The sequence below is a fragment of the Hipposideros armiger genome, unplaced genomic scaffold, assembly GCF_001890085.2.
Source record: "Hipposideros armiger isolate ML-2016 unplaced genomic scaffold, ASM189008v1 scaffold_11, whole genome shotgun sequence".
NCBI classification, from domain to species: Eukaryota; Metazoa; Chordata; class Mammalia; order Chiroptera; family Hipposideridae; genus Hipposideros; species Hipposideros armiger.
In genome coordinates this window covers 619,668-641,899 of record NW_017731361.1, presented here as the reverse complement: position 1 = coordinate 641,899, position 22,232 = coordinate 619,668, and the positions used below count along the sequence as shown (strand labels likewise).

Here is a 22,232-nt window from a genome sequence, read left to right as displayed (position 1 = left end):
ACCCTTGCAATAGTTAGACTTTATCTTAGCTTGACCAACTCGAAACCGGACGGATGTTTGTGAATGTGAGGCCAGTCGTCCGGCTCTGGAGGAGGAAGTTGGGTATTGTCTGGAGTTTGCTGAGAGGCTGTGTTCATTAACACCCCCCTTAAACTGTCTGCGGATGCCTATCTAGGCAAAGAATTGCAGATGGGAAGGAATGGAGCGTTAGCTTCTCTCTGAAAGGGCTGCTGACTCAGAGCAGTGGGCCCTCTGAACCAAGCCAGGAAGGGAAGTTGGATTGAGAACATTCATTTTCAGCAGCAGCAGCAGCAGCCCTAAGCCTGGACTATGTGTCCTTGGTTCCTTTGGGATGTCCCAGAAGTCAGAACTGAATTCTGGGCTGTTGCATGTTGGTCACCCATTTGGCCACAGACAGCTGTGGACTAACTCTGATGCCCCGGGATGACCCACATGGGCAGTAGGGGTGCCTGAACCTGGAATCTTGGGGCATATGTGGTTGTCAGCCCTGGTTCTGCCTCCTCGTACTGTAGACAGCGTTCACCCGAGGGATGTACTTCTGTGAGCTCACACAGATTCTGATGGTCCTCCTGTCCCCAAAACTACACTGTGGAGAAGGAAAGAGCACTACAGTAATTCATACGGCAACTGTTAATGGCGCATCATCAGGAAATCCCTGTGGTCCGTGGGTTAAAACAGTGGTTATCAAAGTATGAATCTCAAAACAGCAGCATCAGCATGAACCAGGAATTTGTTAGAAATGATGTTCTCAGTCCCACTCCAGACCTGAATTAAAAATTCAGAGAGAGAGTGTGTGTGTGTGTGTGTGTGTGTGTGTGTGTGTGTGTGTGTGTGGTGGTGGTGGGGGGGGGCAGCAGTCTGTGTTTTAAGTCCTCAAGGTGTCCTGGTGCACCCGGAAGCTGGAGAACTCCTGGGGTAAATAATAAGATGGACTCCAGGTGATGAAAAGATCCTGAGACTTGTATTGACGGGCTGCCTGTGGCTTCTACCCCTTTCTCTCCAATTAAGTAAACACCTTGGGATGCCAGCGAGTGAGAGTGATGTTGTTATGAGGACAGCCATGAATTTGCACAAGTTTATTAAAATATGTAAACTATTGTTAACTTTGGTACCTTAATTTTTATGTATTAATAGCATGTGACCAAGTCACAACAACAGTACTACCACAGTTAAATGCCGCAGTTCTATTACCATAGCCAGAAGAGTGGCCTGTACGTATGTGTTTTATATATGTATGTATAATATGTACTCACATATATGTATGTTTAAATTGCTATCCAGGAGACACATACATGTGTGTATAGCCAAATATTTTATACTGTATTTTATGTGCTGTTCTATTATGTGCTGGTTGCAATCCATTAAATTGATCTTATGACCCACTAATGAAATGTGACCTGCAGTTTGAAAAACATGGATGTAGTGAGCTGTCTTTGCATGGACCCTGTCTCTAGAGAGGAGAATGGTGGGGCTGGCCTCACCTCTCTGTCAGGTGTACTTGGCTTTTGGTCTCTACTCTGCCACTCTGAGCTGTGTGACCTTGGGCAACTTACCTATGTTCTTGGAGCTTTACTTTCCTCATCTGTCAATGGAGTTGATCATATCTTCTCGCAGAGTTATGACAAGCAAATGACAACATACTTCACACAGTGACTGGCAGTGGTAGCTACCACCTTACTTGTGGAAATGGTACTGTTAGTACTATTTTTCAGAACATATCAGTACATACATTTTTGTGGTAAACACCACAAAGCAGTGTTTCACAAAAATTTTTCCCATACTGCAATGAATAAGTACCCCCTGTAGTCTATGCATTCAGAAATACTTTTGAAGTAATTTTTCTTAAAAATGTGTCCAAATTCTGCACTCTATTCTAAAATATTGATCTATTCAGATTTTGATACCTATTTTGGAATATTTTGTTTTGATATGAAATTTAGTTCCCCTGCCCCAAATCTTTGAGGGCACTGAAATTGCAGTGTTTCCATGTACCTTAAACATAGCCCTGGACAGGGGTATTTGGGAAGCATAGACCTTATGGTTGTGTTTCTGTGGGAAGATGTTCATTAGCGTTTTCTCAAATATTCATGCTTGTTGATGATCAGGAGCAGCATCTTCATGTACGTAGCTCTGTAAACTGGTATCTCGGGTCATCCCTGGATCCTGGGCAGTTAGCATGTGGAAGTACCAGGGATTGGTCACCCATGGATCGGATATTGGGGAGACCCAGCTAATTTCCACTTGTCTTTCTGGAGGTCATGATCGTGGTTGGTGGCCAGGCGCCCAAGGCCATCCGCAGCGTGGAATGCTATGATTTTGAGGAGGACCGATGGGACCAGATTGCTGAGCTCCCCTCCAGGAGATGCAGGGCAGGTGAGTAGCCCATCTCCCTTTGCGGGTTGCCTTACCCTGCTTGGTGCTGGAGGTCATGCACTGCTTCTTGTTTCCCCAAACATCAGTGCATTACAGACTCCCTGTTTTCCCCTCCCTCACCTGCGTCTGGGCTACGCCTCATGTGCTTAGGGATGTCAAGCTAAAATCCAAGTATGTGTATTTGCTTGGATCGAAGAAAATTAGAAAAGCAAATATGAAAAATAATCCAGTGAGGCCCATAATGACTTCCAAATATCTCAAGTTGGAGATCACCTTCTGTGGTGAATTATTTACATGCCTGCCTTGCTCTCCACCCCCCTCCCATTGTCACCCATTCACATGAGTAATTAGCTGCCCGAGATGACCTGGGTGCCTTGGTTTCCTGTGCCTCAGGTGTGGTGTTCATGGCTGGCCATGTGTATGCCGTGGGCGGGTTTAATGGCTCACTCCGTGTGCGGACAGTGGACGTGTATGATGGTGTGAAGAACCAGTGGACGTCCATCGCCAGCATGCAGGAACGCCGGAGCACGCTGGGTGCAGCCGTGCTCAATGACCTGCTCTACGCTGTGGGGGGCTTTGATGGCAGTACTGGTAGGTCCTAGACTCGGTCCCCACAGTCCCAGCCTGGAACACACCCTCCATGCAGCCCTGGTTTGCTCAGCCAGTTCTTGGGCCAACCTTCTGTTCATCCTTAGCTGCTTCCCCAAAACGTACCCATCCTTCCTCCTCTCCCAGCTTGGGTGCCAGAGCCAAGTCTTCCTACACAAAGAATATGGAACTGCCCACGTGCTGTCATTTCTAGGGCTCTTCATAGTTAGAATTCTGAGGCCCTTTTCTCTTTCCAGTAGCTGGGAACCCATTTATTCAGAGAAGATGAGACTTAGAAAGGGAGTGTGCTTAGCTGGAGGGCATCTCAGGACAGTGGTCTGAACCCTCTGTCGGACAGATGAGGGAGCTAATGTTCAGCTATAGGAAGAGACTTGGTTTAGGCCTCGCAGTCTTTGTCCATTGCCCTTTGTACTACCCCACTGCAGCTTTGCAAGGCTGTGCCACTGCAGGAACGCCCCCTTGCTCCTGGTTTTTATCTAGCTTCAAAGTTAGAATCATAAACTATTAATGGCTGTGGACTTGGAGAGATTATTTCATCTCTCCTCATATGTCCAGGTGATGTCTCTATAGACACTAACTCTATTAAACTAAAATGATATCCTTTGGCCCCAAGTAAAAAACAATGTCTTTTACTTCTCTGAATTTTCAATTGTGTCTTCACAAATTGGTAATTTTTCCCAGCTTTCTCTTTGCGTCACTCATATAACTTTAGGGTCTTTAGCTCCTTTAAGGGCTGCCTCTAGCAAAAGGACCTGAGAATAAAGAGAACAAAAGGGTTGTGGGACATTGCTTCTTTTTAGAATTCTTTTAGGATTTGCTTTTGTCTATAATTAGAAAAACCAACTAAACTGTGGTTTAAACAAATGAGAGATTTTGTTTTACTCATGAAACAAGAAGTCCAGATGTTGGCAGTTGCTGACCTGGCCCAGTTGATCAAAATATTGGGGCCAAGTTCTATAAGGTCTCTTGATTTACCCTCATGATCATGAGATGGCTGTTACAGTTCCAGCCAACATATTTGTGTTCTAGTTACAAAAGCCCGAAGGGGTGACACCTATATCAGAAAAGCAAAGGCTATTTCAGAAATCCCTATCAGACTTCTGGGTAGGTCGCATTGACTTAGTCCCTCCTAGCTGCAAGAGAGTCTGGGAAGATAAGTTTTTAGCTTTCCAGCTTCCAAGATAGAGGAAGACAAGGGAAAAGAGGGTTGCAATAGGTATTCCATGAGGTACCCTTAGGTATTTATTCATTCTGTAGGCTGAACAATTTATGTTTGCGGGGCAGTTCCGTTACAACCCTTGTCCTCTCACAAGCCACCGTCTGAGTCAGGCTTTAGTGGTCCCCTCAGGTAGTCACAGTGCAGATGTGTTGCAGGCAGGTGCCATGGGCCACATGCAGGTTCCCAGCCCCCAGGTCTGCACCGTTTCCCATCCTCACTGTTTCTTGGCGCAGCAGGGTGAGGCCTAGTTTCCGTAGAAATCTCACGAGTCTCTTATGTCCCAGGCCTAGCATCCGTGGAAGCCTACAGCTACAAGACCAATGAGTGGTTTTTCGTCGCCCCAATGAACACACGGCGGAGCAGTGTGGGCGTAGGTGTCGTGGAGGGTAAGGACCAGTAGGTGGCGGCCTGTCTGGGCCCTGGCCTGTGGATCTTTTTCTGGTTCCCTGGCTCTGTTCCTTTCATCACTGCTCTGAGTCAGGTACTAGCATCCTGATTTAACAGAAGAGAAAAGTTGAGACTCAGAGGTAAAGCTACTGCCTCATGGAAAGGACTGTCCAAATACTAATTTCCTCCAAAGAGTGTAGGACTATGCTCATGAGCTGTCCCCCAAGGCAAATAAGTGAGTGAGCTAGGAGGAGCCTAGAGGGGAAACAGGCCTGTCACTTTGGCCACTTGTCAATAGCTCTGTTACAGGTTGGGAAGATGAGACGAGTGGGGATGTCAGAGTCGATATGTAACCCAGGAATATAGTGTTGAGGCGGTGAGGGTTAATTGTTTAGTTTTGTCCTCATTTTCTCATGTTGAGCATTAACAGAGCCCTGACTGAGGTGGGCACCTCCTCCCCAGTCTGATTAGTCCCCGCAGGGCAGGTTGGTGGTCGAGTCCTGCTCTAGGCAGGAAGGGTGTGTGGGGTGAGGTCTGGGGCCTGGTTAGACGGTGCGCCGTAGTTTGTAAATGGCTTTCACATCCAATTCCTCGTTTTGTTCCCAAAACCCTTCCGAAGGAGACAGGCAGGGTTTAGATTTTTCTCCATTCTCCCGAAGGGGAAACTGAGTCCCAGAGGGGTAAGTGATGTGCCCCTTGTTAGTAAACAGCATAGCCAGCCCTTGAACCCAGGTCTAACTTTCAAGTACTCTCCACTGTGCTACAGTCCTTCAGACCATTAGAAATTGCTAATAAGGTGGAGTTTTCTAAACATAGGTGACTTCAGGGTATTAAAGCATATAGAGTATTATTTGTACTAAAACACTCTACTTTGCAGAACAACACTGATTCATTAAGCTGTCTGCAATGGGAATTTAGCCGGAATGTCTGTGCCTTCGGACATGTACACGGGAGTTCTCTTTCGTGTGCGCACACAAGAACACACACTAGTGTTTTGAGGAGAGTGTACTGTGCAGTGAGTTAGACGTTACTAGAAAGATTCCCTTTTCTCACTGCACCAGTATTATGTAGTTTACATTTTCATTTAAAAGTGTGTTATTCCAACATTCTGAACAAGCCATCTTAGCAAATGCAAGGATTTTGTCCTCCTAGAAAGATAAATTGTTTCTTGCAATCTCATGCTCCTGGTGGAACAGAAATTTATTTGTCTGCCAAATATAAGCACTCTGTCTAGCTCGCCACCTTCCCATCCCACCCCCTCCCTTGTCCCGTAGCCAGGAATATCAAACAGCAGAGTAGGGGTTAAAAATAGCATATCCCTGTTAATAGAAACCCGAGTGGGTATTTTTTCAGTGGACACAGGCTTGGAATGGTTATGAGGGTACTTTCATGGTAATTATTTGAAACACATCCCAAGACCAAACGCTTCTGTAAGTGGTTCTAGGTGTGGAAGTGCTATCTTGTAGCATGTCCTATCGACACGGAAGACAGACTGGGAACTTTTTTATCTTGTCCATCCTGAATTTGAAACTCCTTTGGCTGTGGGTCACCCTGGGGCAGCAGACAGTTCAATTTTATAGCTTTGGTGAGAATGTTGAGAGAAGGATCTCTGGAGGACTCTGCTTCCCTTACGTGGCTTTGCAGACACAGCTCTCCGCATTGTTGCCACATGAGTCTCCCCCGTCCTCTCCTCCCCATGGCTATACAGTCTGAATGGCATTGGAAACAGAAAGAGTGGAAATCAGAATGCTTTGCCACTGGCTGCGTAGAAGGATCCCTATTTAGGAAAAGGGACAGCGAGGCTCGGAGATTAGGCAAAAGCTCCCAGCAGCAGAGACCGTGTGTTACAGAGAACAAGGTTTCTAGTCTGCTAGGAACCTCAGGAGCCTCTTGTCTGCTCCACACCCAGGCCTTTCTCCTCCCCCAGTGGCTTAGGCATTGACGAGTGCTGGGCAGCTGGGTGGGCAGGTGGTGGCATCCGAGCCAACACACACCACAGGAGTGGCCTGGACCCTGGAGGAGCTGCTGAGTCAGGATTTTCCTCTCTGGCTTAGGTGAGGACAACTGGGGAGGAGATATTCCTCTCTTTTAGAAGGGCCAGTTGGGAGGACTGTGGGGCAGAAAACAAAACTAGGCTCAAGGATGGAAGAAGAAATAATTTTACACTTGATACAGTAATAGTCCTGATGATAGAGCATAGTTTTGAGCTTGAGAACCTCTTTCTAATTTAAAACAATTGCAGATTTTTATATACTAGTGGTACTCGTGTTATTTCTCCATTAAGAAAGAACATAGTGACAGATTTTTTGTTTGTTTAAATAACCCTGTTAAGTAGATTTGCATCTGGTGGTGTTTATTTAGTCTATAGGTAGTGTTTCAGATCTGTGTTATAACTCCATGGTCCCCCAGAAGTCTGAGGTCCACAGGTAAGGTAGGACTTACACACACACACACACACACACACACATACACACACGACTACACGACTACATGTTAAACCCAAAATGTTTGAATCACTGCTCTGGGAGAACTCAGATAACGATTTCCTGCCCCCTTGCCCAAGCTCACTCCCAACCCCAGGCAGAAATGATGCTCTTAGTCTAACAGCTTATGGTATTTTTAGTTTAGAAATCAGTGATGGTGCTTTAGGGCTCTTGTGCATGGCTCAGAGATTACAGGGACTCTGCAGATCAGCTCCAGCCCTCCAGCCCAGAGTGCACACAGAGCCCTCTGTTCATGTGTGAGAGTTGGGGATGGAGCACAAACTGTGGCTACGGCAGCACTTGGGTTCTAGCTGAAGAACATTTCCTCGCGTTTGTTCTGTCTGCTAATGTGAGCTTTTAGCAGAAAGTCAGCCTGCCTGCCCAGACTTGGGGCCCTCTAGCTTTCCATCTCACAGAGCCTGGTTCTGGAAAAATTTAACAGTTCACTAACAAAAACACACGGAGCCCCAGTGGTACTGGGCCAGAGCTTCGCACTGGGTATTTGGGGTGCTTGCTCAGAAAGAGGCTCAGAATTGCTTCAAGAAGCTCAGGATGTAAGAGGAAGCAGAAGGCTGAGATGTGAAGGATGCTTATCCTGGTTGGGGAGTACATTGGTGGAGGGAAGGGGCCCTCGTGGGATAAAGATGGAGTGATAGCTGTGCTCCAGTTCCATGCCGGTGTCCCCGGCACCACCCTCAGTCATTTTGTCTGTTCCAGGGAAGCTGTATGCCGTTGGGGGTTACGATGGGGCTTCCCGCCAGTGCCTGAGCACCGTGGAGCAGTACAACCCAGCAACCAACGAGTGGACCTACGTGGCTGACATGAGCACACGGCGCAGTGGCGCAGGTATGGGGGTGGGGCGGGGCTCAGGGTGCAGGCTCTGCCGTCTACTCACAGCTGGGGCCTGAGACCAGCAGCGAGCATCCTGCCTCCCCTCTTCTTTCCTTGTAACGTCCTGTAATCCCACTCGCACCCCGGCAGCTCCACACAAGCCCTTAAACATTCCCCTTTCCCTGGGGATCACTTTGCTAGAAAACGGATGAGATTATATTCTTGTCATCATCCCTTTTGTGTCTGTGGAGGTGTCTACATCTCTTGAAAGTGAAGGCTCACTGGGTGCCAGGTGCTGTCCTAATAAAGCACTTTCTATGCCTGAATTTATTTAATCCTCACCATAGCCCTAAAAGGTAAATACAATATTAATTCCACTTATCAGATTTAGAAAGGAAGTCAACCAGGGGTTGAATAATTTGCCCAAGGTTATAGCATTAGTCACTGGCAGAGTCAGGATTTCTACTGAAGTCTGTGCCGCATCAAAGTTAGCTTTCCGACGCCCAAATTATTGGCACCTCATTCCCACGAACGAGTAGACAAGCCTGGCTGTCCCGGTCATCCGTGGGAAAGCTAAAGCTTGCCTGTCTGGAGTCCTGGTCTTGGGGTTTGAAAGCCAAGCTGTTAGTGTTCGTATTTGGAGATACATTTGTCTCCCCCCCATCACTTTCCCCACTGCACCCTCCACCCCCACATGGGAAGAGAATGACTTCCCAAATGTAGCCCGCTTTCACTTCCTGTGGGAAGACTGGGAGCTGTGTGGTGCTTTGAGATTTTTCCAGGAGGTGGAGCAACAGCCCCTTCGTCCCTGTCTTGTCTTCCCCATCATCTGGAGGCCCAGAGGAGCGGGTCTGAGAGGACTGGAGGCTGGGCTTTGGCGCTCTGTTCCGGTTCCTGTGGGGGGTGGTGACTGACGACCAGCCTGGGCCTGGCGGGAAGGCCGTGCGACTTCTGGGAAGGGAAGCCACAACTGGGAGCTTTCCCCCACAATGTTATTCCTTTCTCTTTTTTGTCTCTTTGAGGATTGAGTTGGGATCTCATTTTACAGTACTGAGCACATGACTACTTCCTCAGCACTCCTTCAAAATTATGCCATCTTAATATTTTTTCAAGAACCTGTGTGTGCTCACTGGTTAGAAAAAAAAACAAACAAAAACAAAATGAAGCTGTAGGATTCCACGTAAGAAGCATTGGTATTTGGATGCAGTTTTTAGGGAGCTTGTCTCGGGCACTTCCTGAACAGACAGCAAATGCGTGGAGGTCAGGAGACCTGGGCCTTAATGCTGGGGCTGCTCGAACTTGCCGGGTGACCTTGGGCAAGTCCCTCCCGCCTTCCTGGCCTCTGATGCCTGAGATGTGAAATGAGGGGGTTGCAGTAGATATTCCCCCGGGGCCCATTCAGTTCACAGATCCCATGGATCTTCTCCCCTCACAGAGCTTTTAGTCATTTTGGTTTATAGAGCCTTGGTAGTGTTTTTTATACTTCTGAGAAATTCTCTATGTGACTTGAAGTGTGAGAGCAAGTGTTTAGAGCCCAAGGATGTGGGGACAGCTCAGAAGGAGTGGAGCAGCACATCCTGAGACGTGTGGCTGCTTTTAGAAACGTCCCAAGCAGAAAGTGTAGGAGGGCAGTCCCGTGTGGAGCCCCCAGCACAGAGCTGCCTTAGAAAGCTCAGGCCTCTTGGAGGCCACACTGCTCTGTCTGCCAGGCTGGCCGGGGTTACTGCTGAGTGGAGGTCATGTGGGCTGGAGGCCCTGGACAGTGACAATTCTGCCTGTGTCTCCAGGAGGCACCGTGACCTTGATTTAGGGAACGATCTTTCTCCCAGAGGTGGGCTCTTCAGGTTACTGTTAGAGCCCTGGCTTCAGGCTCCCAAGTTCAGCCTCTTATCAGAGTTTCACATCCCTGAGATCTGGGGAAGTCTCACCCCTGGAGCTGGGAACCTACATGCTTGTCGTGGTGAGTGGTCTTTGGTGGCCAAAGACCCAGAGGCCCTTGCCTCTGGTTGCCTGAGACCATTTGAGGTGCCAGGAGTCTCTGTGGTTGTGGGGAACCTCTGCGTGAATGCTCGCGGAGGAGGCTGCAAAAGGGCAGTGGTGCCCGTGTGTGCCTGGAAGGCTGCTTGCTGCCTCAGCAGATGGCAGTGGGGAAAAGAGGCCATCTCTGGGTCCCAGCGTGCGCTAGCTCCTGCTGTGCGTGGAGGAAGGGAAGGTGAGGTAGCTTTGGAACACGACCGAATTTTATTAGCCCAAGCCCATTAGGTAGCCACTGTTGATCCAACACCACCATCTGCTGTTGGTTTAGGGCAACTGCGAGGAACCATCCGCATACCAGCACAATCGCCGATTTTCCGTATTTTGTCATTCAAACAGTGTTTGTTGGGAACCTGCTCCCCACCTTCAGGCGCAGAGAAACAGATGCGATAAGACAGACATGCTCTTTGTCCATATGAAGTTTATATTCTAGAAATCGAACCCTTGGCTCCGAAACCTGCCTGTGCAGCCCAGTCGCAGGAGGTACTTTTCCTGATTCCCAGACAGTGTCTCTGGGAGTGAAGCGCTGGAACCTGCCTTTTCAAAAAGCCCCTCAGCTGATGGAGATGCAGCCTGTCCATGGCAGAGTCCGTGGTCCACTGGAACTACTAGTCCCGCCCCCTCACCTACAGGGGGAAACTGAGGCCCAGAAAGGGGAAGCTAGAGACCCAGGTCCCGAGCCTAGGCATCCAGGCCACCAGCTCTCACTAGGGTATGGTGCCACCCTACTCTTTTCTGCCTTGTATTCCTTTGATCTGTATTAAAGTATTTTTAAAGGCTACGCTGAAACTTGTAAATGATGCACTAGTAGCACTGAGCTGAGGCGCATCAACACTGAGTGATTTAGTGCCCCTCAGCCATCTAGGAGAACATGTGGGTGCGAAAAACAGCCTCTGCTTAAAGAGAGTAATGACCTCGCACACCTGCTGTGTGGCTCATTTCCGTTTTTAACTCTTTCTGCTCAACTAATATAAGGCTGAGTAATGAAAGTAATATAACAGTGGAGGAGAATGAGGCAGTATAGAAGGCAAAAGGAGAGAAGTGTAATTTTACCCCTCACAGATAACTGCTTTGAATGTTGTGGTCATGTTCTTCCAGTCATTTTTTCTCTTTGTATATGACCCCCCCCATTTGTGTGTGTGTACACATTTGTGTACACACACACACACACACACACACACATATATAAAATATATTGTCTGTTTCTTTAAGTAGAATGGGGTCATATTTGCTTTTCATTTCGAGGTTTTCAGGTTGACAATCTTATGAGGTGGCAGGTGCCATTGTATTTGTTTTACAGATGAGGACCCTGAGGTCCAAGGTCAAAATAGCACTCACCATGTCACCCTCCTGGTGATGTCTGTCCAGGCCTGGATGCCAGGCCTCCTGGTTTCTGGTCACTAGAGCCAGCCTCAGGCTGGGACACTGTGCTCTGCCTTTCAGGGGTTGGGGTTCTCAGTGGACAGCTGTACGCCACCGGTGGGCACGACGGGCCCTTGGTGAGGAAGAGCGTTGAGGTTTACGACCCAGGAACAAACAGCTGGAAGCAGGTGGCAGACATGAACATGTGTCGACGCAATGCAGGTAACGTGATGGCTCCCTCTGTCGCCCTGGGGGTGGGGGTGTGGGTCTTCTCCCTGCAAACATGAACTCTGAAAGAGAGGCAGAGGGGAGAGACTCCCAGGGCCCGGGGCGGAGTCTGTCCCCTGAACAGGAGTGTCCATTTGCTGGGCAGGCTCTGGGCTAGGGGAGGGGAGCGCTTGGGACCCTAAAATCTAGCCACAGGGTCTCCCACTTAGTTGCAGGGGGTTCCTTCCCTCCCAGTGAAGGGTGATGACTTTGACTGCGTGTAGATGGGCACAGACCCAGAAAAGCCCTCTGGCTGCCACCAGTGCCCCTGCCCGCTGGCGTTGCTGGACACGGCCGTGTGGACATGAGCACACAGTATCTCTGGGTTCTGTCTTGTGTTTGCCAGCTCCTGGCTAGGAGAACCTCTCACTTCCCACCTGGAAGCCAGCTCCTTCCTTTCATGGCACCCGTGAAAGGATTTATGATTCATTCTCTGACTCATCCTCCCTGATTCATTCTCCAGCAGAACCACTTCCCCTATTCCCTTTTTCGTGCTTCCTGTCTCTGCTTCCTTTCCCTTCCCCTGTTCCTGCCTGTAGGAATGATTTACCTCAGAGCGTTTAGGTTTTTAATCTTGGAGCCTGATACCCCAATTTTATTTTAGAATTTTGCCCTGTGGGTCATGTCCTGTGTTGGTGTATCTCGCTTTATGCTTCCCTACGCTATGAATGCATTGGCTTAGCCCAGCTTCTCAGGCTGGAAAGACAAACAGGTGACTTTCAGGTTGATTTATGTCCTTCAAATGGCCTGTTTGCTAAATCCATTTGTAGCGGACTTGTTGAAACTGTAAACAGAGGAGAGTTTATTAATTTGCTCATTGTCTAAGCCTGCTCTGATGTAACTTGTCATTTGACCTTAAACCACATGAGTGAGGAATTATAGAACCCTCAAGGCAGCTAGTCTATCTAGAGTCAGAGAATTAAGTTTAGGTGTAAATGTCTATATGTACATGCATTCACATAGATATTTCTATTTTTCATAACAGTTTATAAAACAGTATTTAAAACAATATCTGTAATACTGTTTTATAACAGTATTTTTAATCCACTTTACAATCTTACATGAATATCTTATTATAACACTAAATTTGTTTACACGATATTATTTTAAATGCCTAGATCATGATTTAAATAACGAATCTGTTAGACACTTTAGGTTATTTCCATCTTTTTGATAAGTAATGCTTTGGTTATCATAAATGGTCCTTATAGTTAATCAATGCATACATCTAAAATTATTTTTTAGAATAAAAGGCCAGAAGTGAAACTTTTGAGTCTTTGTCCATATGAAGTTTGGGAGCATATGTGCTTTTCACACTATCTGGGAAAGTTGGTGCATTTTACACTCTCACCACCAGTATTTGAGAGTATCTTTACCAACACTGATAATTACTACTTTCTGAGCATTATCAGTCTCTTAATCTAATTTTGAGAAAAGTACACAGTCTTTTAGGCCCTTTAACATTTTGATGAGCAGTAATTACGTTTTCCTGTTCTTGAGTCCCTGTTGATGACTACTTGCCCCCAGACCAGCTCACTCTGAGGTCAGGGCGGGCCTGTCCCTGGGAACTATGTGTGGATTTAGACCCCAGCTGTGCGAGGGGATCACAGACATGACCAGGAGGCCACACGGTGCGGCTACAGTAGGCTTTTTCAGGGAAAAGCTTCCGAGCAGGGCAGCAGTAGCGCACATGAAACCCCCTGAACTGTCTTACTCCATAGCTCAGGCTGGGCATGGGAAGTCTGGGCACCCTGGTGGGCAACGCTCCAGCAGAGAGGTGCACGTACCCATAACGCTCTACATATTTTTAGGGTTGGGGACAAGGGACATTTGTAGGACAACATAGTAGTGAAAGCTTCCTGGTCAGAGAAGTGACCTTGTTAGAAAGGAGCTCCTCGGCACCGAGTGGCTCTTGTCGGAGTGTCCTTTCGCTGAGCAGATTCAGACCTGTGCAGCCCATTGTCTTGTGCTACCACGAAGGGGAGGAAAGGAGCCTCCAGAGAACCCAGGTTTGTCTTTGTCCGTTCTGATCCCTTGGTGCCCCTGCTGCACTGTCTCCCATGGCTTCCGTTTGATTCCCAGGTGTCTGTGCCGTGAATGGGCTCCTGTATGTGGTTGGAGGGGATGATGGCTCCTGCAACTTGGCTTCGGTGGAGTATTACAATCCTGTCACTGACAAGTGGACGCTGCTGCCAACCAACATGAGCACGGGGAGGAGCTACGCAGGTCAGTGTGCTGCTCCACCCCCACCCACTGGGGGTGCCGCTGGGGTGGGGCGGGGTAAGCTTGCTAACCTTGGGATTGAGTCCCTCCTCCAGGGGTGGCAGATCATTGTCACTTGTCCCCACTCCTTCATTCTGTACCCAGGACAGGTATATATAATTAGCACTGAATGCAGCCTCAGAATTCTTAACACAGTGTTCCAGGCAGCCACTTGCAACTTATGTAAGTCGTCACAAGAGGCTTTAGAATTGCATTGCCATCCCTGGTTTGCTTTGTGCCAGGCTCCTAGGTGGAATAAGATACAGTTCTTGCTTTCTAGACCTCCCATGCCTAAATTGGAAAGATAATACCTGCCTACACAAAACAGGAAATACAAGATGATGTACATGTACGTTCTGAATGGAATGTTCTATAGAGACTTTAGGACATGCCAGCCGAGCACTGGCAGAGTCAGGGAACACTTCCCGGAGGACGCGGGGCTTGATGAAACTTGGAGGGTGGATCGCAGTCACACAGAAAGCCGCCCTTTGCTGGTGCCCCCTCCCCATGCCACAGGGCAGCGTGTTAGGTACAGTGTAGGTATTGGCTCATATCTTTTCAACAACACTCTGGTTGAATGGAACTATCCTTTCGTGTTACAGATGATGAAACTAAGGTTTGGAGAGTTTACGTAACCCGCCCAAGGCCACACAGCTTAAAAAAAAAAAAAAAAGAGGCAGGGTCAGAATTCTAACCCAGGTCTCACTCCTAAGCCTGTGCTCTTTGTTCTACTCCAGCTCCAGGTTAGGGGAGAAAGCATCCCAGGCAAGAGGCTGGCGGGGGGAGGGAAGCCTGCGGCTGGCGGAGAGGCTTACCCCTGGGGAGTGTGTTGTGATGGGGGTGGTGAGGTGTGGGGTGGGATCTCAGCTGGTGCTGCTGAGCTCAGGGGCCTACAGGGAGACAAGCAAACATATCCGTCGCGTAGCCCCGCTCCTTGCCGTTGGTTTTCCAGAAACTGGAATAATCCGAGCTAACATTTATTTATTGAGCACATACAATGTGCCAGGCATAATCCTACGTATTTTGAGATCGTTATTTCATTTAATCTATACAACGAAGACTCTGATGGTATTCTTATTCCCATTTTGTGTTAGAAAGGTCAGTCACTCCTTCCTGTTTGGAATTCAGTGCAAAGGAAGATGGTGCCTCAACGGCTCAAAGGGGTTTCTGTCACCTTCCACATTCTGTCAACATAAGGCTTCAATTGCAATGACTTTATTTCACTTTTATTCCCTCGTGTAGGATTTTTCTCGACTAAACATAAAACATTTTAGAGGCATTTTGGTCCTACAGTGATTCTGTTCTTATGGTTGATTATGAAAGCCAGCACTGTCATTTTCTTTTTGAAGTCATGGTGGGAAGAGCAGGCATTTTCTGGTAGAAGGTAATGAGGTCCGTGCAGGACCCCTTCCCTTTGGCTCCATGCATGCCGTAATGAGAGGGGAAGGCTTGGGTGTGAGTGGTTAGCAGTCTGTATATGTGCTGAGTATTGCGTGCCTGTTTCTTTATTGCCTGCCCACTCCAGAAGTAGGTGGGAAGGAGACAAGCTACTTATGTTCAAACGCATTGACTAAGGGAATCTGTTGTCTTAGAATCTAAGGAAATGGCCTGAAACGCAAAGATTTATGGACAAAGTTATTTATTGGAACGTTATGTATAATAGCAAAGAAACTGAGAACTAATTAAAGTCTGACATGAGGGAAATGGTTAAATAACTATGGAATGGTGATACAGTGAAAGTGTTTTTAATGTCATGAGAAAATGTTTGTGACAGACTGTTAGGGTAAAAATGGAGGGTATAAAAATGTACGCAGCACCTGAGCTCCATCCTGTAGTCCTGGGGCCTGGGGGTTGAACAGCTGCTGTTTAGGGAAGTGAATTTGAATCCCCACTCTGCCACTAGCCCTGGGACTCTGGGCAACGTAATCAGTCTGACTGAACCTTTGTTTTCTCATTTGTTAAGTGAGAATAAAATTGTGCCAAGCCTCTTAAGGCTGTTGTGAGGTGAAATGCGATTATAGTTGGAAAGCGCTTAGAACGAAGCCTGCCTGGCTCGTAGAAACCACTCAGAAAATTATTGTGATTGTTATTAGAAGCTAGGAAACATTCCAAAGAGATAATGCTGATTCTCTTGGTGTGAAGGTACTAAAGATTTCTTACTTTGTGTTCTTAATTTTCCAAATTTTCCATAATGAGAATATTTTACTTCTATAATAAAAAAAGAAAGTTAATATTAAAGAACTTATTTTTTTTTTTAAATCTACCTTGTGAAAGGGAAGCCCGAGGTGCAGGCATGATGTTCTCAAGGTCAAGCTTTTATGTCTGTTCGTTTATCCAGGAATTAACATGAAATGGATTTCTTAGCAGAATCTCACCATTGGGATATCCTGGGGTTTCTTTTAGCAGTGTTCTCCTAATTTCGTCTTCAACTAGAAGATTTTATAGTTGTGGGACTATATTAAAATAAGGCTTCCGTTACCATCTTATCTGTAGACCTTACCCATAAGTTAGGGTTTTGTTCAGCTGTGGGTATCAGAAAAACTCACAGATACTTGTTCAAATACAAAAGGAGTGTATTTGTCTCAGGCAGAAAGAAGTTAAGGGCTGACCTGGTGGCTCAGACCATCATTGAAGAATCAGGCTTCTCCCCTCCTTTCTGTTCTGCCACCTTTATCAGTGGCTTCTGCTGCCCCTCGGGCCTTGCACAAGCACTCCGGGCAGATTGAGGGACAAAGCCAAAGTGGTCGCACTGGCAGCCTTGCATTCACAGTCGTGTTGGCTAGGACTGGGTCCCATGGCACACGCAGCAGCAAGGATGTCTGGGAAGCTGAGCTCATCACTTGCTGGTCTCTATAGTAGAGGACAACGAGGAGAAGGAATGGTGGCTGAACCCACCCACAGTACCTGCCACATCGCCCCAGTCCATTATGGCAGTATTTCAGGGTCATACCTGGATTTACACAGTCAGCTGTTGAGTGTGGTTCAACTCGGCTGCAACCCTGACACATCTGAACATGTCTGGAGTGTTTATCCAAGTATGAAACTTAGCACTGGAGTGAGTGGTCTTTCAGCCGGAGGACATTGAGCAATATGGGACCTGAGCCTAGAGAGGTAAAGAGGCTCCAGTATGGCTTGACTGGTGGAGGGGGTAGGATTGGAACTCCGTTTCTCTTACTTTCATGCGGTCAGTCTGTTGTTCTTGCCGGTTCATTCCAGGTCTTCTAAGAGTAGGCATGAATCACTCATCACTTCTCTTAAAGAGATACAAATGTCGAGCTGTGGAGCTGCCTCTGGGGTTCCAGGGATGGTGCTGAGCGTCGTTCAGCTGGGTGCTGGGGTCGGGAAGGGGTGTTGTTATAATAGGACATGATGCAGGGTAAGATCGCTACCTGGGTGCTGAGACTGTGCTCGTGGGGACTTGGCTGCTGGAGTGGGCAGCTGCCAGCTGCTGGCAGCCTGAGGCCCTTCAACGTTTGGATACAAATTATACCCTTTTTTGTTGGCTGCGGCTTAGGCTGTCTTGGATTCATGGAGTCCTTGGGACATTGAATAACTTTGGAGAGGATAAGATGATAACTTTCTCCCCCTTTCACCTTAGGTGTTGCTGTGATTCACAAGCCCTTGTGACTCCAACTCCCATACCAGGAATTGGGGGACAGGCGGGGTGCTGCCTGGGACTCAGAACAGCGGGACCGTGACGGCTGGATCCCACTCACTGGCAGAGTCTGCAGCAGAGCGAGAACAGCCCTCCTTGGACTTGGCAGTATAGTGTCCGGAGTGAAGACCAGGGTCCCACCTGCTCCCCTGAGGGGTTTCAGCCCTGAGCAGTGGGCTCCTGATAGCTTCAGGTGGCACCTTTGGGCTTCTCTTGTGTTTCTACAGGGACTGGTGTGTGTGTGTGTGTGTGTGTGTGTGTGTGTGTGTGTGTGTATGTGTGTGTGTGTGTATGTGTATGTAACACGGGGCCTCCCTAAGTGGGATGGGGTGTGACCGTCTACTGGATTTCTGTACTACTGATCCTTCAGCTATGCTAAAACTCAAACCACAGGAACCTTTCTTCTGGAGTTGCCCCATGGGCACCCTGAGACTACTAAAGCTGCTGTCTGTTGGAGGTCCAGTTGGACAGGGATGTCCAGAAGTGACCAATGAGAAGGACAGTGCTCTGCCCATTCCCACATACAGGCTTTGACTACTGGCACTGTCTGCAGAAGAGCTGGACGTTTTCAGGGCTGCACTGCATCCTCTGTGTGCTAGGACTAGGAACAAAGGGGCTCCCCAGCCCCTCAGCCTGGTGCTTGTCCTTGGGCTCTCCTCCGGGAAGCAGATGAGAACTGCCCGTTCTTCGGACCACTGGTCTTCGATGTCATGGATTCCAAGTTTGGGAGAGTTTGTGTATCTTCAATTGGGAAAACTAGATCTCAGAGAAGTCCCGAGGAACACACTGGGAAAAATAAACATACATGAAAAACAAAAAGAAGAACAAAAAACCCCAGTGCCTGTAACGGTTTCAGAGAGGATCCTGCTTCTGGATTTTCCCAGGATGTGACAGTCCCCATTATAATTATTATCCAGGCTTGATTATTCACAACATCCCACTTCCCCTCAAAAGTGTTCTGCTTTGGAGGAAAAGTAAAAGGTCACCCTGCCTCCAAAACCAAAGATAGGTTTGTCCCTGCATTGGATGGGGTCAGGTGTTCTTCAGATGAACATGGATGTCTTCAAAGGAGCTTTCCGGCTGGAGCTGGCCCTTAGCACCTTGTGATGATAGTCAAGTCTGTCTGACATCCTTGTCTTTCTTTCCTTGTGCCCTCCCCTTATTCTAGGGCCTGTACCCTCTCTCCCACTGTCAGAACACCCTCCTTCTCCTTGCTTCTGAGGGAAGGGGATGGTGGTAGGCCCTGAATGTGTGATCTCTCTCAGGGGCACTTGCATTTTGAGAGGAGCTAATGAGAACTTTGCTAATTCACAGGTAAAAACTATTAATGACAGAACTTTAAGCATCTGGTAGGAGGGAGGTATTTCATGGCTCACAAGAGTCACTTGCATTGAAAAAAAGAGGAGCTTAAAGCCAAGCCTTTTTGTTCCTAAACTAGCAAGCTGCTTATGTTGGAATTTCTGGCACAAGGAGGGGAGGTCTTGTGTCTGGAGAACAGTCTTACAACTTGGGGGCTCGGGTTTTAACCTTCCATGATGTCAGGGTCCTACAGGGAGACAGGGGCTCTGTGAACCCTGACATTGGACTTCTCCTCCCAAGCACACATCGGCGGAGGCTGGCATCCTCCCACCACACCCCCGGCTTTAGAAACCCAGGACCCTCCACAGCTAGCTGGCCCCTTGGTGTATTTACTGTATATTTATTATGCACTAAACACTGAACTCTTCTTGAAGAGGAACTGTCTTCTAATGTTGAGCAGATGTTATTTCAGTGGGACATTTGGAGAGAAGCAAGGCACCCAGAAGTTTTAGTAGCCTTTGGAAGAGGCGAACACATCCGGCTTTGGTGGACCTGGAAGAGGTGTCTCCCAAGGAATCCATATGTGCTTTCAGCTGGGTGCTGTGCTCTAACTCAGCGCTAGAGATGACTGTGGTTTCAGAGCTCTGCCTGGCTCGAGACTGGAAGCTGATGGAATGAACTTTTGGTTCCAAATGTTCTTCCTCCCTCTCTGAGGAAGGTTTGGGACTGTGTGTGTGTGTGTGTGTGTGTGTGTGTGTGTGTGTGTGTGTGTGTTGGGAATGAGGTTGGGGTCTGATGTGTGCTATTCACACAGCTCCTGATTTCAGATGAAAGCTGAATTCCCCACTCGCTCCCCTAACACGTAGGAGTTAGACTTTCACGCTTACGTGGAGGAGGCTATTGTTTGTGTGTCATCTTCACAGGAGGGTCCCTTCCCTGAAAGCTAGTCAGCCATGTTTTCTGCTTTTGGATTTCTGCTATTGGTCCCATCTCACATCCCTCTTCCTGTGAAGCACCGCCCCTGCTTGTAGTGCTGCTGAGGCCATATTCATTTCATCCTCATGTGTCCTTTCTCACGGGGACTAGAACACTGGTATGTCATCACCAAAAAGCCAAACTGCTCCAGCTGCCCACAGATGCCATCTAAAACCTGCTGTCTCTTTGTCACCAGGTACTGTTCTTTCTCCACAGTGGACACAACAGACTTATTTTCAAGTCTCTGCTGGTTACATGGTAGATGAACCCCGTCGCCCCCCTCTGTCCTAGCCGCAAGTAGTTGTGAATGCAGCTTTGCCAGTGCTGTATCTGAAATCTAATCACAGTGGTGAAATGGAATTGCAGCCCAAGGTTTAGAAGCAGCGTAGACGCCGCTTGGAGACTGATTTGAACAACATAGAAGTCAGACTCTGAATTCCAAAGTTATTTCTCATATGTACCCAATGGCATCTCTCCATCTAAAACAGTTGCAGTATTATGCAAATGAAAGTGACCTCCTTTTCTGCTATGCAAGAAGAATACTTAATTCTATTTCATGACAAACCAGTGGCAACATCCCCCAAGATGCTTTTTGAGCTGTCTTACTTTGATACCTGTTGTGTAATGTTTGTATATTCCTGAGCCAGATCCTTTCAAAGATTGTCTTTTTATAAAATTGAAGCTATAGCTTTCAGGCAAAAATTTTAATGTAGATATTTTTATAAGATAATTTTTCAGGATATTTGAATTGCTTTTTATTGTCTGTGATAATGAAATGTTATGTTGTATACGTCATTCATTCTCAAACATGGTTCATGCCTGGAACTATCTCCCCTTTGTTACTTACCCTCTAAAATCTGATTTTTCAGTAGCTCCGGGTAGAAATGTCTGGAAAAACAATCACTGGTGTCTCTTGAATCGCTTAGGGAGCAACATTAAGCCAGACTCAGCACTTACCCAACTCTGCTGTGTGTCTGCTTTTTGGGAGTCTGTTTCCTGCCGGGGTGAGGCTGGTTGGCCCGTCTCCTAGCGGCTCTCTGTGCCCGGCACTGAGCCTGGCCCGCTGTGGCGTGGAGAAGCTGCAGGAAAAGACCTGCCCTCCAGCACGTGCTCCCAGCAGTGTCCCATGTCCAGCGGACCAGTCCTCATTCTTTTCTGTCTCCTTATTCTCCTAAGGCTTCCGACTGTGTAAGGCCTTTGCTGTTGGGTGATGCCCTTTTTGGAAGCATCTTGTCCATGAACTTGAAAAGAGGGGTCCTGCTCATGATCCCTGTTAAGAATGCACCAAGCAGGTGCTTCCCAGATCACCACACTACACTTATAAAATGACTTGTTTTCTGAGCTGTGTCCACACTCCAGGTTCTATTTTGTGTATTTATCTACCATTAGCCTCGTTAACAAAAAAAAAAACAACACATGATTTTTATTATTATTGGGACAGGTGCCATTTGAATGGCCTCCGAGCTCCCCATTTGCACCTTGTTGAATCAAGTTGGGAGGTTGAGCAAACTCATACTCCAGTGAGCTGGAGTTCTTAAGGCTCTGTCTGCCTGGAGGAGCAAGGAGGTTGGAATGTATTTTTTTTTTAAGTGTTTGCACTACTTCAGAGTCCTAAGCCCCTCACGCTCAGCTGTGCCGTGTACCTACTGACCAAGCCGGAGAGCTGGCAGCACTTCTGGCATTTGGGAATGGAAGAGGCCTCTTCTGTAGTGGATGTAATCACAACCACAGAGCCCCTGTGCAGCCTGTGTCCAGGGGCTCAGGGACGCATGGCTCAGCCACGGCAGGAACGCGTGGGACTGGGGCATTCGGGGGAACAAACAGCTCTGTGCTACGTTCTTGCCTTTGGTTATGAAGTTTCAAATTATGTCCCCTCCCCTTTTCAGTGGCAATAAAGGGCCCTTGTTGGACTTCTTGAATTTTTGTATATGATGTGTAGAATACTTTCTTTGAAAGAAAACTCATGACACTGAATGTGTGTGTCTGTGTGGGTGCTCTGTCTGTGTGGTCGTCCCTCGGCAGGCAGACTGGATCCCTGACGCCTGTACAGCACGCTGTGTAGGTAAGGCCATCGATCTGGTGTTCTCTACGGGGACATTAGGGGCTGTATTTCTTGTAAAAGAACACTTGTCACATGCTCGATCAGTTACAATGCTAGCTGAAGAAACAGTTCCTCAAATGTATTACTTTAACAGGAATAGTTTCCCATACTTTGTTACTTTAATTTTAATAAAACCTGAACTGTGAGAACCTTGCTCAGTATCTCATTTCTGCAGTTCACCCTCTTCGCTATGTCTCAGACACAAAAAGGACAGACACATTCCTGCATATCTTCAGGTTAAAAGAATTTTCTCTTTAAGATCTGCTGGCTGAGTCTGGGTTCCTTTGGTCTCTGTTCTGTGGCCCCAGCACAGCCTGAACCACAGAGACCTTCTGCAGTGAGGCCCAGAGAGGC

General features: G+C 47.6%; 1 protein-coding gene across 6 annotated transcripts in view; it reads left to right on the top strand.

Moving 5' to 3' along the window:
• The window catches only part of KLHL3 (kelch like family member 3), a 256,432-nt gene extending 234,401 nt beyond the window's left edge, over nt 1-22,031 (top strand). For 4 of the 6 annotated variants that reach the window (XM_019661575.1, XM_019661580.1, XM_019661593.1 and 1 more), the window contains 7 exons: nt 2,277-2,394; nt 2,788-2,985; nt 4,507-4,608; nt 7,810-7,938; nt 11,401-11,541; nt 13,669-13,812; nt 17,447-22,031. In XM_019661575.1, coding sequence (XP_019517120.1) covers nt 2,277-2,394; nt 2,788-2,985; nt 4,507-4,608; nt 7,810-7,938; nt 11,401-11,541; nt 13,669-13,812; nt 17,447-17,475 — 861 coding nt within the window. In that variant the 3' untranslated portion in view covers nt 17,476-22,031. The remainder of the gene's footprint in view (nt 1-2,276; nt 2,395-2,787; nt 2,986-4,506; nt 4,609-7,809; nt 7,939-11,400; nt 11,542-13,668; nt 13,813-17,446) is intronic. The other 2 variants (XM_019661589.1, XM_019661601.1) reach the window with 2 other exon arrangements.
• Nucleotides 22,032-22,232: the final 201 nt, after the last annotated feature.